General features: G+C 42.6%; 1 protein-coding gene across 1 annotated transcript in view; it reads left to right on the forward strand.

The window, feature by feature from the left end:
• PI4K2A (phosphatidylinositol 4-kinase type 2 alpha) overlaps positions 1 to 18083 on the forward strand; it is a 32862-nt gene that overhangs the window by 7184 nt on the left and 7595 nt on the right. The window contains exons 2-7 of the mRNA XM_047702899.1: positions 847 to 1047; positions 5991 to 6122; positions 6456 to 6609; positions 15401 to 15462; positions 16917 to 17016; positions 17716 to 17849. Of these exons, the coding sequence (XP_047558855.1) occupies positions 847 to 1047; positions 5991 to 6122; positions 6456 to 6609; positions 15401 to 15462; positions 16917 to 17016; positions 17716 to 17849 (783 nt within the window). The remainder of the gene's footprint in view (positions 1 to 846; positions 1048 to 5990; positions 6123 to 6455; positions 6610 to 15400; positions 15463 to 16916; positions 17017 to 17715; positions 17850 to 18083) is intronic.

Consider the following 18083-nt stretch of genomic DNA (forward strand, 5'->3'; position numbering starts at 1 on the left):
GATTTCTAAGGACCTCTGAGGGTTAAGTTCTCACCCACAAGAGAAGATGGGTTTAGTCTTTGTGGCCTCTCATGTCCTAATTTCTTGCCTATCAGAGTTACTTAAAAGAACCCGATTCTAATCAGGTGGCAGATTCTTTTTCCTGCTGTGAGTTTTCCCTTCCATTGCTTTCTTAGTTTGTCATTCCTAAACTTTTTTTTTTTTTTTAAAGATTTTTATTTATTTATTTGACAGAGAGAGATCACAAGCAGGCAGAGAGGCAGGCAGAGAGACAGGAGGAAGCAGGCTCCCTGCTGAGCAGAGAGCCCGATGCGGGACTCGATCCCAGGACTCTGAGATCATGACCTGAGCCGAAGGCAGCGGCTTAACCCACTGAGCCACGCAGGCGCCCCTTCCTAAACTTTTTATTTTTAAGATTTTGTTAACACCCAGGGAGTGGGATAGTAAGGCTGATAGAGGAAATCAAGCACTGATGGAGTTAACCTCATTCCATAATACCTTACTAATTTCCTTTCAGTTGATACTTTTTTGAGCCTTTACCTAATTGTTGCAGAACAAGTTTGTATGACTTCACCTTGGAAGTTGGGGTTTGATGGTGTTAAAGTCTGTTTTACCATGTATACTAGGCATGGCATCTTCTGTGACCATAGCCCTTTCTGGCAGTGGGACTGTTAGCTGCACACATGAGCCGTGTCTTCCCCTTACAAGCTGGGGAGAAGCCAGTGTCTGTCTTTAAGGATTGTCTTCCTATGCCTTCTCGTTTCTTTCTAGAGTCCTGCTGACCTGGTCTGTGACCCACTTTAATTAATTTGCCTTTAACATCCTATTTTTCTTTTCTCTCTGTAGAAGATCATTGCTGTCTTCAAACCCAAGAATGAAGAGCCATATGGGCACCTTAATCCTAAGTGGACCAAATGGCTGCAGAAGCTATGCTGTCCCTGCTGCTTTGGCCGTGACTGCCTTGTCCTCAACCAGGGCTATCTCTCAGAGGCAGGGGCCAGTCTGGTGGACCAAAAACTGGAACTCAACATTGTACCCCGTACAAAGGTCAGTGACCTGTCTCCAGGGAGCCTTGGTCCCTATCCAGAGTTTTCCTGGGCCTAAGTCCTGCTACATGTTAACCAAGCTATTAGGTCCAAGGAGGACTATGTATGCCCTGAATCTAGGGCTCTCAGCCTTTTTGGAGGGAAGGTGATAGGTTTAGGCTCATGATTTGATCATCTGATGGAAGCTATCCTGAGAAGGATACATGTAAAAGTTTTGCATACAATTTCAGGAAATTCACTGACCCTCTGGTGCACATTTATGGGTTTTCCAAGTCTTTTGGTCCCAGGTAAACTGCAAGCTGGTTAGAAATCTGGCTACTTTTGTAGCTCATTGTCTTAGATTTCCAAGCTATTCCTTGATTTAGCTATGTTCTAAAATGGACTAACTGATGTTAGCTAGTCACTAAAGTAAAGTCTGGCAGGGAGGATTCTAGGGTGGGCTGAGGGTTAAAGTAAAGGTCTGGTTTGGACATGTACAGAGAACTGACCTGGAAATCTCATCAATCTTTATGCTATGGGAGACTGGTACTTACCTGAACATAACAAAATTGGGGTCCCAGATCCAGGTAAATCCACACTTAGAATGAATTTGCACACACCTTATATGTATGATAGACTTAGCTTAGGTTCCAATCCCTACCACTGCCCCCAGTATGCTGAAATAACAGAATTGATTGCATACATTTTCAGGAAGTTTACTGATGCCAGGTGACGAGCCCCTGTACTACAGGGTGTCAGCGGAACTTTCCAAGGGTTGTGAGGGGAAGGAATGCCTGCTGGTCAGCATATGAACATTCAAGGACACATCATCACCCATTTAGTATGTGTGGCTACCTGAGGTTTAGTAAAAACTTAAAGTGAAGCTCTATCTGCTTCCCTAAGGCTGCAGGGGCATCTTTGTAGCTATGGGCTTTAATCCTCTGAGAATTTGATGAAGGTTGAAGATCTCACTCCCAGAAAAAATTCATATATTTGTAATTGTTGTTTTGCATGTAGTTTCACGGGGATGGTTCATGGACCTGTTGGAGTCCATTCCTTGGCCTTGTAGAGACCATGCCAATAGACTAAAGACCCCTGCTTGAGGTTTTCTTTGCAGGTTTAGATAGTAGACTCTGGCCAAAGAGATGGGTCAGCAGACAGGAACTTCCCTTCAAACCTCTTTTTTCTGTTTTCCCAGGGTATTTTAGAAGAAATTGTGATTGTTTTGGTTGTTTAACTGTCTGCTCTTTTACTGCCAAACTCCAAACAATAAGCCAGCTGGTTTGTAAGTTCGTAGAAGTCAGGGACCATTTCTTGAAATTTCCTTTTATTCTCAGCACCTAGCAAAGTACTGTGGTTTTTTGTTTGTTTGTTTGTTTTGAGAGAAAGAGTATGCATGTGAGACGGAGGGTGGGGTGGGTTTGGGAAGCAGAGGGAGAGAGAGAATCTCAGGCAGGTTCCATGCTCAGTGCAATCCCACAATCCTGAGATCATGACCTGAGCCAAAATCAAGAGTCGGACACTAAACCGACTGACCCACCCAGGCGCCCCAAGCAGAGTACTCTTTTTATAGTAACTATTCCGGAAGTGCCAGCTGAATGACTGAGTGAATATCAAACCATGAGGGACAATCCTAGAGATCCTCCAACTCAAATCTATTGGGAGAGTGTTTGCTTATAGCTCCCACTGTCATCTGGCCTTAATACAGCTCATTCTTCCCTTTATGCTTTCGTTCTGTCTGTACACAGAGTTAAATAGCACACTTGAATGTCTTGCATGATAATTAATGCTCCAAAGATCTCCTGCCTAACCTGAATTCCTCCTACTAGGCCCTTCCTAGACTCTAAACATTCTTTTAAATACTTGTGCTCATTGCTGTAATTGCCTTTCTTTACTAGGTAAGTACCAGTCCACACAGGGCCTTGTGCCTGTCCTGCCTGTGCTTCTGGAGTAGAGTGCCTAGGAATGAGGGCTGGAGTCCAAATTCTGGCTCTGCAGCTCTTTATTGAGTGACCCTTGGCAAATCACTTAAGACAGCCTCACACGCTTTGCCTGCTCGGTTCCTCAATATAAAAATAGGGTTATAAATAGTTCCTACTTTATGAGGTGGCTATTAAGATTACACAGGATAATCCATGTAAAACACGTTGCCTGGTGCCTTTGCACAATGCAAATGCTCCATATGTCTTAGCCTGTGGTACTTTTATGACCATTCTTATCATAACAGAATGTCACCTGCCAGGATCCTGTCCTTCCCCATCTCTGCTCTTCCTCTTTCCCTGTTAGAGAATCTTAATGTGGCTTGAGGATCTTTTGCATCAAAGCAACAACAAAATATTCATCTTCCATGAGACTGAGCTGAGATAGAACCTTGCGAGTTTAACCTATAGCTGCTGGAGAATAGTGAGAGGAAGTCTCTCCCCTCCTAACCTCCCCACCTTTGTGACAGAGTCTGTCCAGTTGATGAGAGCAGCTGTCACTGGGAACAGGGCTCATGTTATGATGGAGCTTCAAATAGTAAGGCTCCAGGTCTCACTCGATAGCTTGTTTCTGCTCTCTGTTCCTGTGAGGTTTCGGGGTATATTAATTTCATTAGTCATAGAGAAAAAAGTGGTTGTTACAGAGAGTGATCGAAAATAAATCTGGGTGGGGGGGTATGGGTGGTTTATTGCTTGAGAGAGTGAGGGTTTTCACTATGGAAACTGGCAAGATATTCTTAGGAAAGCCTTTTTTCTCCTTAATTCCTGTGCGTGTGTTTCCTGGGCACAGAGTGCCATCCTACTATACCTAGCACATCCATTGTAGACACTTGGATTAACTTTGGATGGACAGATGAACGGAGAGGAGGGAGGGAATGATTCTGTCCCTCTTTCTGAGTCATAGGCACAATAATTAGTTATTTGTAATGAACTTTGCAAGGCTTAAAAAAGAATTTTCTTTCAAATCTGATTTTAGTTATTTATGTGCTCACTTGTTGCTGTCTCTGAGAGAAGCTTGTAACTCATTCATGCATTCACTTAATAAATATTTAATGAGCATGTGCCAGGCACTATGTTAGATACTGAGGCTGGTAATATGCATAAAGTACGATGTTCTCTTTTTCCCCAGATCTCTTTAGTCTTAAGAGAGAGGTTACAGGGGTGCTTGGGTGGCTCAGTGGGTTAAAGCCTCTGCCTTCAGCTTGGGTTGTGTTCCCAGGGTCCTGGGATCGAGCCCCGCATCAGGCTCTCTGCTCAGGGGGGAGCCTGCTTCCTTCCTCCTCTCTTTCTGCCTACTTGTGATATCTGTCTGTCAAATAAATGGATAAAATCTTAAAAAAAAAAGAGAGAGAGAGAGAGAGGTTAGATGTACAAACGGATAATCACAAGACGGTGTGATAAGGGTGATAATGGATATATCTACGGATTATAGTGATATCACTACAATTTGACAATCAAGTGTAATAATTTTTTTTTAAAGATTTTATTTATTTGACAGAGAGAGACACAGCGCAAGAGAGAACACAAGCAGGGGGAGTGGGAGAGGGAGAAGCAGGCTTCCCTCCAAGCAGGGAGCCCAAACCGGGACTCGATCCCAGGACCCTGGGATCATGACCTGAGCCGAAGGCAGATGCTTAACGACTGAGCCACCCAAAAGCCACCTGCCTTTGGCTCAGGTCGTGATCCTGGGGTCCTGGGCAGGGAGCTGGGAGCCTGTTTCCACTTCTTCTGCTTCTCCCTCTGCCCCTCTAACCTGCTCATGCTTACTCTCTCTCTCAAAAAAATAAATCTTTAAAAAAAATGTTTTTTTGAGTAGGCAATCCATGCATCTGGTGTGGAGATCAGAAGGCACAATAGAAAAAAAAAAAAAGAAGGCATAGTAGGGTAAACGGAGAAGAGCAATTCAGCCTCTCTCCCACCTCTGCCTTCCAGCCACTCCATTTCCTTCCTCAGAGGCAGCTTCCAGTACAAGTTTCTTACGTAATATTCCAGATATAGTCTGCACAGATATTATTTATATGTGTAATCTATATGTATATTGCTATATACATATATATAATCTATGCAGACAATATATATTTTATATATATAGCAATTCAGTATATATATAGCATATTCAGTAAATATATATATATATATATAGTAATTCAGTAAAGATTAAAACCCATTTTAATGTTTATCTTTTAATGTTTAATGTTTATTTTTAAAATGTGAATAAATTGGGCCACCTGGGTGGCTTGGTCATTAAGTGTCTGTCTTCGGCTCGGGTCATGATCCCAGGGTCTGGCGATCAAGACCCACATCAGGCTGCCTGCTCAGCGGGAAGCCTGCTTCACCATCTTCCACTCCCCTTGCTTGTGTTCCTGCTCTCGCTGTCTCTCTCTCTCTGTCAAATAAATATTTTTAAAAATGTGAACAAATTGCACATAGTGCAGAATTCAAAAGAAATAAAAAGGTATAGAGTACATTGCAATTTGTTTTTACCTGGAGAGAAAATAGACATTGGGCCCTCTTCTCCCAACCTAGGAGATGGCTTTATTAGTCAGGGGAACTCATGCTAGCTGCTGTAACAACTCCTGAATCTCGGTGGTTTAATGGATTTTGCTCACATCCTAGATTCGTGCCAGTCAGGCAGCTCTCCCTGATCCCTTGTCACTCCTTCTATGTAGTGACAAGAAATGTAAGATCTTTCCATGATGTGGTTTTGCCATCTCAGAGCCCTTCATTTCCAGCTACACAGACTGGGGAGTGTAAACTAAGGATAATGGGAGATTTTAGGGGCCAGCCCCGGAACTGATAGACATGCATCGCTTTGTCAACATTGCATTGGCCTGAACTATTCATATTAGGAAGGCCGAGGAGTGCATTCCTTATGCATCCACTGGAAGAGGATCAGTGTTGGTGAGTGTCCAGCTAGTCCGTGCGGTCGTGGTATGGTTCCTCATACTCAACTGTAACCTAGGTATCTGTTCTCTTTCCACTCTAGGTAGTGTACCTGGCCAGCGATACCTTCAACTATAGTGCCATTGACCGAGTGAAGTCCAGGGGCAAGCGGCTTGCGCTAGAGAAAGTGCCAAAAGTCGGGCAGCGATTCAATCGCATCGGGCTGCCACCAAAGGTATACCAGCACCTGTGTGGCTTAGGCAAGGTGATGATGTGTGTGGTGTGACTACCCCAGTGGCGAAACAAGGCACTTAGAGACTTGCCTGTAGACATGAATATGTCTGAGGGCCTAAGGTTTGGGGAATAATTCTCCAGAGAACAGAGCCCCTCACTTTCCCACTTTACTCCTCCGGCCCGTTTAGGTGGGCTTCTTGAATCTGTATGGGGAATCCCATGACCTTTTTCTGATATAAACGCCACAGGGCATTATGGGCCACCATGGCTTACTCGTGGGCTCTCTGGACTTGAACAGTGGGGAGATACCTTTATTCCTCCTCTTCGGCTGCAGGTTGGTTCATTCCAGCTCTTTGTTGAAGGCTACAAAGATGCGGACTACTGGCTCCGGCGTTTCGAAGCAGAGCCCCTCCCGGAGAACACTAACCGGCAGCTGCTACTGCAGTTCGAGAGGCTGGTGGTGCTGGACTATATCATCCGCAACACTGGTGAGCAGCACTGGGTGGCCCGGGGCCCGTGCCGGACCACCGGGAGGCGCGCGGAGGCCTGGGGGCTTGCCGAGCTCCACACCGGAGTGCCTTCTTGGGACGAAGCTTTCTTGAGTCAGAAGGGCCTCGAAAATACTTTTCTAAGACAAGCTTTGTTCAGGCACATTGTTTGTGGTTACCAGAGGTGGTGAGTCCCGGAGCCAGCAGTTATTGATGTTTTATCTTAGCCTCTTTCCCCGTCTCAGACGGAAGACACATTGGCTCTCCCCAAGCGACATCAAGAGTACTTTTGTTCTTGATCCCTAGTCACTCATAGTAGCAAGACTATCCCAGGACAGTTTTATCTTTAAGTACCTCATATCCATGCACTCATTTGGTATTTGTCACTTTGTGACTGGCTTATTTTACTTAGCATATGACCCTAAGCTTCATTCATATTGCAGCATATATCAGAATTCTTTCCTTTTTAAGGCTGGATGTACATTGTATGTATATACTGTATTTTGCTTATCCATCCATCAGTGGATAGTTGGGTTGCTTCCATGTTTTAGCTTTTGTGACTAATGCTGCTTAATATGGGTGTACAGATATCTTTGAGACACTACTTTCATGTCTTTTATTCATGTCTTTTAAGTATATACCCAGAAGTGGAATTGCTGGAGAAAATGGTAGTTCTATTTAATTTTTTTAAAGTGAAATATGGTTGACCTATGTTTAATCTTTGGAGGAACTGCCATCCTGCTTTCCACAATGGCTGCACCGTTTTACTTTCCCACCGGTGGTGCATAGGGGTTCCAGTTTCGCTACCATTTCATCACCACTTGTTGTTTTTTGGGTTTTGTGTTGTTTTTCATTTGTAGCCAACCTGATAGGTATACTGTGGTCTCTCATTGTAATTTTGCATTTCCCTAATGGCTAGTGATGTTGTGAACATCCCTTCATGTACTTTTTGGCCATTTGCATATCTTTGGAGAAATGTCTGTTCAACTTCTTTTTTTTTTTTTTTAAAGATTTTTTATTTATTTATTTGACAGAGAGAGATCACAAGCAGGCAGAGAGGCAGGCAGAGAGAGAGGAGGAAGCAGGCTCCCTGCTGAGCAGAGAGCCCGATGCGGGGCTCGATCCCAGGACCCTGAGATCATGACCTGAGCCAAAGGCAGCGGCTTAACCCACTGAGCCACCCAGGCGCCCTTTTTTTTTTTTTTAAAGATTTTATTTATTTGTTTGTCAGAGAGAGAGAGAGAGAGAGCGCACAAGTGAGCACAGGCAGAGGCAGAGGGAGAAGCAGGCTCCCCACAGAACAAGGAGCCCAATGTGGGACTCGATCCCAGGACGCTGGGATCATGACCTGAGCAGAAGGCAGCGGCTTAACCAACTGAGCCACCCAGGCGTCCCTGTCTGTTCAACTTCTTTCCGATCTTTGAATCAGGTTGTTTTATTGTTGAGTTATAGGAGTTTTTTATATACTCTGGATATTAATTCCTTATCAAATATGTGATTTGCAAATATTTCCTCCCATAATGTTGGGTGCCTTTTTATTTTGTTTATAGTATCTTTTTTTTTGTTTTGTTTATAGTATCTTTTGATGCAATTTTAAATTTTCATGAAGTCCAGTTTGTCTATTTTTTTAATTTATCATCTTTGCCTTTGGTGTCATATATAAGAAATTATTGCCAAATCTAATGCCATGAAGCTTTTGTCCTGTGTTTTTGTCTTAAGAGTTTTGTAATTTTTGGTCTTAGAGTTAGGTCATGGATCCATTTTGAGTCAATTTTTGCATATGGTGTGAGGTAAGGGCCCAGCTTCATTTTCTATATGTGGATATTCAGTTTTCCCAGCACCATCTGTTGAAAAGACTATCTTTTCATCGTTGAAGGTTCTTTTCACCCTTCTCGAAAACCATTTGTTCATATATGCAAAGGTTTATGTCTGTATGGTATTTCATTTGTCTATGTCTGTCTTTATGCCAGTACCACACTATTTTGATTTCTATAGTTTTAAGTTTTATTGTAAGAGTTTAGTTTTGTGGGCGCCTGGGTGGCTCAGTGGGTTAAGCCGCTGCCTTCGGCTCAGGTCATGATCTCAGGGTTCTGGGATCGAGGCCCGAATCGGGCTCTCTGCTCAGCAGGGAGCCTGCTTCCCTCTCTCTCTCTCTCTGCCTGCCTCTCCATCTACTTGTGATCTCTCTCTGTCAAATAAATAAATAAAATCTTTAAAAAAAAAAAAAAAGAGTTTAGTTTTGTTTGTTTGTTTTAAAGATTTTATTTATTTATTGGACAGAGAGAGATCACAAGTAGGTAGAGAGGCAGGAAGAGAGAGGAAGGGAAGTAGGCTCCCCGCTGAGAGGAGAGCCTGATGTGAGGCTTCATCCCAGGACCCCAGGATCATGACCTGACCTGAAGGCAGAGGCTTTAACCCACTGAGCCACCCAGGCACCCCTTGTTTTTTTGTTTTTTTTTTAAGAGCAAGAGGGGGCGTGCTCATGTGCATACAAGTTGGGGAGGAGGGGAAGAGGGAGAGAGAATTCTAAGCAGGCTCCGTGCCCAGCACAGAGCCCAACACAGGCTCCCTCTTATAACCCCAAAATTACAACCTGAGCTGAAACCAAGAGTTGGACATCCAGCAGACTGAGCCACCCAGGCGCCCCTGCATGGTGTAGTCTTTAGATTTTGTGTTTCTGGGAATTTGGCCATTTCATCTAGGTTATCCAGTTTTTTGCCATACAGTTGCCTATAGTACTTTCTTATAATCCTTTTTTTTTTTTTTAAGATTTTATTTATTTATTTGACAGAGATCACAAGTAGGCAGAGAGGCAGGCAGAGAGAAAGGAAGGGAAGCAGGCTCCCTGCTGAGCAGAGAGCCCGATGTGGGGCTCGATCCCAGGACCCTGGGATCATGACCTGAGCCAAAGGCAGAGGCTTAACCCACTGAGCCACCCAGGTGCCCCGCTTATAATCCTTTTTTTAAAATTTTGATATAATTGGTAATAATGACCTGCTTTCATTTCTGATTTTAGCAATATCAGTCTTTTTTTTTTTTATTAAACTAAATAGCTAAATGGTTATCGGTTCTATTCATCCAGCGAGACAACTGTTGTAGTTTAGTTTTAGAGCATTTAGTTTATTTAACTATAATGTACATACAGATATATTTGGATTTTCATCCACGATCTTATTATTTCCTTTCTATTATTTCTTTCTATTTTGTGTTCTTGTCTTTTTTTTCCCCTCTCCTCCTTCCTATGATCTCTTTTCTTTCTTGTTTTCTTTTAAATTATTTTGTAATTAGGAGCACCTGGGTGGCTCATCTGGCTAAGCGTCTAGCTCTTGATTTCGTCTCAGATCATGATCTCAAGGTCTTGAGAATGAGCCCCATGTCAGACTCCGTCCTCAGCACAGAGTCTGCTTTAGATTCTTTCTTCCTCTCCTCTGCCCCTCCCCCTGCTCACACATGCTCTCTAAATAAATAAATAAAAATCTTAAATTATTTTGTAAGTATTTCATTTCTCCCCTTTTTTAGCTCAGGGGTTTAAATGCTTTGTCTTTTCTCTTGATGGTTAGTCTAAAGATTACCACCATGTGAATCTTTGATTTCCCAAAATTTAATTGGTAGAAACCCTTAGCTTCATCTCCAGGCTTTTGTACTATTAGCATCATACATTTTAATTATATATGCATGTATGTATGTATATGTGTCTGTATGTTTGTACATATGTTAAACCACTTTTTTGTAAAATCATAAGGTGATATTGTCATTATTATTACTGTTATTAATAATAATTAGGGAGACGTTTGAGCATATATGAAACCTGTAGGCACTGGTCATTCCAGCCATAACAGCTATCAGTCCATGACTAATCCTATCCCATTCACATTTCTGTTTACTTATCTTATTATTATTATTTATCTTTTTAAATATTTTTATTTATTTGACAGAGAGACAGCAAGAGAGGGAACACAAGCAGGGGAATGAGAGAGGGAGAAGCAGGCCTCCCCTGAGTAGGCAGCCTGAGGCGGGACTCGATCCCAGGATCCTGGGGTCATGACCTGAGCTGAAAGCAGATGCTTAGCAACGTGTGCCACCCAGGCATCCTCTTCTTTCATTATTTTAAAGCAAATTACAGTTCTAATTTTAAGGATTTTATTTATTTATTTGACAGAGATCACAAGCAGGCAGAGAAGCAGGCAGAGAGAGAGGAGGAAGCAGGCTCCCCACTGAGCAGAGAGCCCGATGTGGGGCTTGATCCCAGGACCCTGGGATCATGATCTGAGCCGAAGGTAGAGGCTTCAACCCACTGAGCCACCCAGGCGCCCCCAGATCTAATTTTATTCATAATTATTTCAGTGTGTGTCTCTACAAGATAACTTAAAAAAAAAAAAAACAATCATACCACAACAAAGCTAATATTTATCTAGATTTACTAATATATTTACCCATTTTATTGCTCTTTAAATTTTTATGTCCAAGCTTCTGTTGGGGATAATTTTCCTTTGACTTAGAGAACATATATACATATTTTATTAAGATTTTATTTATTTACTTGAGAGAGAGAAAGAGAGCACAAGCAGGGGAAGAGGGAGAGGGAAAGCAGACTTCCTACTGAGTGGGGAGCCTGAGGCAGGGCCAGATCCAAAGATCCTGGGATCATGACCTGAATCAAAGTCAGATATTTATTTTATTTTTTTTTATTTTTATTTTTTTAAGATTTTATTTATTTATTTGTCAGAGAGAGAGAGGGAGAGAGAGCAAGCACAGGCAGACAGAATAGCAGGCAGAGGCAGAGGGAGAAGCAGGCTCCCCGATGAGCAAGGAGCCCGATGCGGGACTCGATCCCAGGACGCTGGGATCATGACCTGAGCCGAAGGCAGCTGCTCAACCAACTGAGCCACCCAGGCGTCCCAAAGTCAGATATTTAATTAACTGAGCCACCCAAGTGCCCTGACTTAAAGTTGTTTTGTTTTTTTTTTTTTTTTTAATTTATTTGACAGAGCGAGATCACAAGTAGACAGAGAGGCAGGCAGAGAGAGAGAGAGGGAAGCAGGCTCCCTGCCGAGCAGAGAGCCCGATGCGGGACTCCATCCCAGGACCCTGAGATCATGACCTGAGCCGAAGGCAGCGGCTTAACCCACTGAGCCACCCAGGCGCCCCGAAGTTGTTTTTTTTTTTTTTAAGATTTTATTTACTTATTTGACAGAGAGCACAAGTAGGCAGAGAGGCAGGCAGAGAGACGGGGAAGCAGGCTCCCCACTGAACAGAAAGCCTGATGCGGGGCTCGATCCCAGGACCCTGGGACCATGACCTGAGCCAAAGGCAGAGGCTTAACCCACTGAGCCACCCAGGCACCCCAACCCTGACTTAAAGTTTAATACTAGTCTGCTGATGATGAATTTTAGTTTTGTTTGTCTGAAAATGTCTTTATTTCACCTTCATTTTTGAAGGCTATGTATGCTGGGTGTAGAATTTGGAACTGGCAGTTTAGTTAAATAAATCCATTCCGTTGTCTTCTTGTTCCCATGATTTCTGTGAAGTCAGTTGTTCCTGTATTATTATAGTTTCTTTGAAGGTAATCTCTTTTTCTCCAGCTCCTTTGAGATTTTCCCTGTAGTTGATTTTCAGAATTTTTACTGCAATATGCTTGGTGTAGTTTGCTTTGTATTTATCCTGTTAGGGATTCACAATTTCCCTTGAATCAGTAGTTCGATACCCTTTGTCACTTTTGGAAGATTCTCAGCTCTTCTCTCTTTTATTTATTTATTTAATTTTTTTTTTAAAGATTTTATTTATTTATTTGACAGAGAGAGATCACAAGTAGACGGAGAGGCAGGCAGAGAGAGAGAGAGAGGGAAGCAGGCCTCTTGCTGAGCAGAGAGCCCGATGTGGGACTCGATCCCAGGACCCTGAGATCATGACCTGAGCCGAAGGCAGCGGCTTAACCCACTGAGCCACCCAGGCGCCCTATTTATTTATTTTTAAGTTTAAAAACACTTAACATGCACCTCTATACCCGGCATGGGGCTCGAGCTCATGACCCCAAGATCAAGAGTCGCCTGCCCTTCTGACTGAGCCAGCCAGGCGCCCCTGTTCGCTCTTTAAATGATTACTTCTGCCCATATTTTTCTCCATTCTCAGAAGAGAATCCAATCACATGTTGTTAGAAACACTTTTTTTCCTGGGTGCTTTGTTCTGCTCTTTTTTTGTGATCTTTCAGATTATTACTTCTGTCTTTGGCAAAATCTACTGTTAAGCTCATCTGTCAGATTTCTCAACTTCGTAACTAAATTTTTCAGTTGTTGAATTTCTGTTTGATTCTTTTTTATGGATTCTTGTTTTCTGCTACTATTCTTTTTTTTTTTTTTTTTTTTTTTGACAGAGAGAGAGACATCACAAGTAGGCAGAAAGGCAGGCAGAGGGGGAGGGAGAGGCAGGCTCCCTGCCGAGCAGAGAGCCCACCACAGGGCTCGATCCCAGGACCCCGAGACCATGACCTGAGCCGAAGGCAGAGGCCCAACCCACTGAGCCACCCAGGTGCCCTCTGCTACTATTCTTAATCTTGCTTTTTTTTTTTTTAATTAATTTTATTTTTTATAAACATATATTTTTATCCCCAGGGGTACAGGTCTGTGAATCACCAGGTTTACACACTTCACAGCACTCACCATAGCACATACCCTCCCCAGTGTCCATAATCCCACCCCCCTCCCAACCCCCCTCCCCCCATCAACCTTCAGTTTGTTTTGTGAGATTAAGAGTCACTTATGGTTTGTCTCCCTCCCAATTCCATCTTGTTTCATTTACTCTTCTCCTACCCCCTTAACCCCCCATGTTGCATCTCCTATCCCTCATATCAGGGACATCATATGATAGTTGTCTTTCTCCGATTGACTTATTTCGCTAAGCATGATACCCTCTAGTTCCATCCACGTCGTCGCAAATGGCTAGATTTCATTTCTTTTGATGGCTGCATAGTATTCCATTGTGTATATATACCACATCTTCTTTATCCATTCGTCTGTAGATGGACATCTAGGTTCTTTCCATAGTTTGGCTATTGTAGACATTGCTGCTATAAACATTCGGGTGCCCCTTCGGATCACTACGTTTGTATCTTTAGGGTAAATACCCAGCAGTGCAATTGCTGGGTCATAGGGTAGTTCTATTTTCAACATTTTGAGGAACCTCCATGCTGTTTTCCAGAGTGGTTGCACCAGCTTGCATTCCCACCAACAGTGTAGGAGGGTTCCCCTTTCTCTGCATCCTCGCCAGCATCTGTCATTTCCTGACTTGTTCATTTTAGCCATTCTGACTGGTGTGAGGTGATATCTCATTGTGGTTTTGATTTGTATTTCCCTGATGCCGAGTGATGTGGAGCACTTTTTCATGTGTCTTTTGGCCATCTGGATGTCTTCTTTGCAGAAATGTCTGTTCATGTCCTCTGCCCATTTCTTGATTGGATTATTTGTTCTTTGGGTGTTGAGTTTGCTAAGTTCTTTATAGATTTTGGACACTAGCCCTTTATCTGATATGTCATTGGCAAATATCTTCTCCCATTCTGTCAGTTGTCTTTTGGTTTTGTTAACTGTTTCCTTTGCTGTGCAAAAGCTTTTGATCTTGATAAAATCCCAATAGTTCATTTTTGCCCTTGCTTCCCTTGCTTTTTGGTTAATCTTGCTTTTTATCTTCTTAAACATATCAAGGATTTTATCTTGAATATTTTAGAGTCTAGATCTTCATTGTTTGGAATCCCTGTAGGTTTTGTTTTTTTTTTAAAGATTCTATTTATTTATTTGACAGATAGAGATCACAAGTAGGCAGAGAGGCAGGCAGAGAGAGAGGAGGAAGCAGACTCCCCGCTGAGCAGAGAGCCTGATGTGGGGCTCGATCCCAGGATCCTGGGATCATGACCTGAGCCAAAGGCAGAGGCTTTAACCCACTGAGCCACCCAGGTGCCCCTCCCTGTAGGTTTTTAAAATTTTTCTGTCTTCTTATTTTTAGTTGTGTCACTATATCTCTTTATATACCTGGTTATTTTTGATTGTCAGATGTTATATATCAAAAATGGTAGAATTATTTGGAAGCCTAGGATGCTGATATAAGTCCTGTGTAGAAGTTGTTTGCATGTGGCAAGCAGCTAGGGGTACCAGCAATCCAGAGTCACTTTAATTCCAGGTATTGAAGGGAAACTCTGCTTAGTTCCAAGGTGTAGTGGGTCAGGTTTCAACCCAAAGCATGGGTTATTTACCATAGTCTCCTCCCCTTACCAGTCACTGAACTAGGATTTTGTCTTCCCAGCTCCACAAGGCTGTTAGAACACTGCTGCACCTCTCATCCTCTTTATCAGCAGGTGCTCTGGGAGAAAAGAAGCCATAAATAATGGACTTCCTGTCTGAATTGCCTTTCTCTCCCAGGTCTCAACACTTTAACTCTTAATGGTCTTGTTAAAGTCTTCAATACCTTCAAGAGATTTAAAAATATTTTAGGGCACCTGGGTGGCTCAGTCGTTAAGCTGCCTTTGGCTCAGGTCATGATCCCAGGGTCTTGGGATCTGAGCCCCACATTGGGCTCCCTATTCGGCGGGAAGCCTGCTTCTCCCTCTTCCACTCCCTCTGCTTGTGTTCCTTCTCTTACTGTGTCTCTCTCTGTCAAATAAATAAGTTAAATCTTTAAAAAAAACTTTATCAGTTTTTTATAGTTTTCTCAGAGTGATTGGACCAAGTGCCGAAAATATGTAGTCCATCATGACTGAACGTGAAAGTCACCCCACTTTTTTCTAACTTCATGTTTTTGTTCACAGATCGAGGCAATGACAACTGGCTGATTAAGTATGACTGTCCAATGGATAGTTCTAGCTCTCGGGTAAGAGGCTGAGCTATGGTAGTGTGTATGCATAATACAGAAACACATAACAATCAGAGATTAAGTCACATAGATTCAGAAGAATCAAGATAGCACATGTATGTAAAATTGATGGGTTAATATTTGATAGAGTTTTCCCTCCATCTGTTTTTTAAGTGGTATCTTATTGAATGATGTTCATATATACTGAATGAAGAAGGGTTCAAATATGTTTGGAACATGTTACATATGCCTTTCTTGGAGATTCACATTGCATAGGAGCATAGTAATGGTCTGAGAAGTAGTCCATTAAATTTATCTATTTAATTTTGTTTGGCCAGTAATTTCTAAACTTTTTTAGAATACTTTTCTCATAATAGACAATTCCGTAGAAATCAGTTTAGAAAAAGCTGCTTCCTGCAACTTTCCTTACTTTCTCATTGCTTTCACCCTCTACCATGCTTTTCTATTCCTGCTCAGTCTGTACTTTTTAAAGAATTAGTAGGAACGCTACCTAGAATAGGAGAGTAAGGTTGACTTTTATTCCTTATTATAAGTGTTTTTTTGTCCAGCTTTATTTAAATAGAATTGACATATAACATTGTGCAGATTTAAGATGTGCAACGTGGTGATTTAATGCATGTATATTTTGCAAAATGTTTACCACAATAGGTTGGTTAACACATTCTCATATTGTTTTTACTTCCTTCTCTAATAGTGGTTCTCATATTTGGGACATCAGAATCACCTGAAGAGTTGACTAAAAATAATACAAACTCTTTAGGCCTTTCCCCACTAGGTCTTGGGTAAAACTCAGGATTCCATTCTTTTAATAAGATATCCTAGGGGATTCTGATGCAGGTGTCCTCAACCCACATATCCTGTTTCTGTGATGGCACTTGTGAACCTGAAGTAGGGAGCCAAACAGTCACGAGAGTGTCTGATGGGCTCTCATAGGTAGACTGCCCTACTCTGCAATCAGCCTTGTCCTTTTCCCTTATCACTGAAATGGCAAGAGACTCTTGTGCAAGAGCGGCCAGCTGTTATCTTCCATGGTTCTGTTGTGTCATAGGAAAATGTGGTCACCAGTGAAATAGCATTCTGGTCAAGGTCTACACAAAAGGACCTTGGCTGGCTGATCATTTGCTTTTTCCTTTTTCTTTTCATAATCTCAGGACTCACTGCCTTTCACTAGGAGGAAAGGCCCAGAGTTATCTTTGTTATTGTCAGTTTCCTTCTTACCAAGGGCTGTGGCAGCTTCCGGGGAAGTGCACCTTTCCTAAGATAAGGGACTCTGAGACCCTTGAATAGGCCAAATCAGAGGTGCCATAAATGTCCTAAGACTAGGAACTGTGGAAACTAGTCAGAGGTTGACCAAGGATTGGTGCCTGTGGGGGTTGAGGTAGGGTGCTCTGCTACTACTATAAAGGGCTTGAGGTGGGACCCTAAGTATTTGGTCTTTCCTTGCTCTTTAGGACACAGACTGGGTGGTGGTGAAGGAGCCTGTTATCAAGGTGGCTGCCATAGACAATGGGCTGGCTTTCCCCCTGAAGCATCCTGATTCCTGGAGGGCATGTAAGTCTAAGACCACTGTGGTCTGGCTCTTTTCCTGCTTAGGCTTAGTTTCTCTTCTATGCAGTGAAGATAATAATACTCCTATGACAGGATTGTTTTAAGAATTGATGGAATAATGCAGCTCATGCATTTAGCACAGTTGCTGACATACGGCAAGTACTGCAAAATACAAAGTATTATTGTCATTTTTACCTTACATTATTCCTATTAAAAGTGCACAGCTGAGTTTTCTCATCTGTGTTTTTGTTTTTCTCGTACTTTCTGAGGACTATCTTATTTATCCCATTTGTGTTTCTAAATATAAGCTATTGTCAGTGTTCTGTCTTCCTTGTTGACATCCTGGAAGTCAGCCCCTGTACTGTTAATAACAGAGAAACTCTTGGAAAGAGAGAGAGATACAAGTAGGAAGTCATTAGCCCCTTTGCAGTACAGTCTGTCTTTTCAGAAGGAGCATCTGAATGTCTTCAGTGGCAAGTCACTGGAAGGTCACGTAATGTCTGAGAAAGAGTACCACCTCTGGGATTCTGCGGTCCTGGCCTTGAATCCTAATTCCTCTACTTACTCTATAGCGGATTTACATCCCTTGTGATTTTCTTTCCTGTTGTATATCATGTGAGAGGGGCATTCTGCCTTCTGCAGTGCTCTGATAGGTGGAGGACATAGATGGGCAGCTTTGCTTTGTGCTTTTCCTTTTTTCAGATCCCTTTTACTGGGCCTGGTTGCCCCAGGCAAAAGTCCCATTCTCTAAGGAGATCAAAGATCTGATTCTTCCAAAGATATCGGACCCTAACTTCGTCAAGGACTTGGAGGAGGACCTGTATGAACTCTTCAAGGTTAGCCCTGGGAGCCTCAACCTTAAAACTATATGGAAGAAGGAATTTCTAATGGCTTTTCTAATGGCTCCTGATACAAGCCAAGAGAGAATGGCTAACACTCCTCTGACCTGTGGTAGCCAATGAAGAGCAAGCAAGATTCCCGCATGTGGACAGCAAGACCTGGTTTGGGGCAATTTGGAAAAAAAAAAAATTTGACAGCTGTGGTGAATCACCGTGGGTTTATCCTGCGTG

This window comes from Lutra lutra, chromosome 14 (assembly GCF_902655055.1).
Source record: "Lutra lutra chromosome 14, mLutLut1.2, whole genome shotgun sequence".
NCBI classification, from domain to species: domain Eukaryota; kingdom Metazoa; phylum Chordata; class Mammalia; order Carnivora; family Mustelidae; genus Lutra; species Lutra lutra.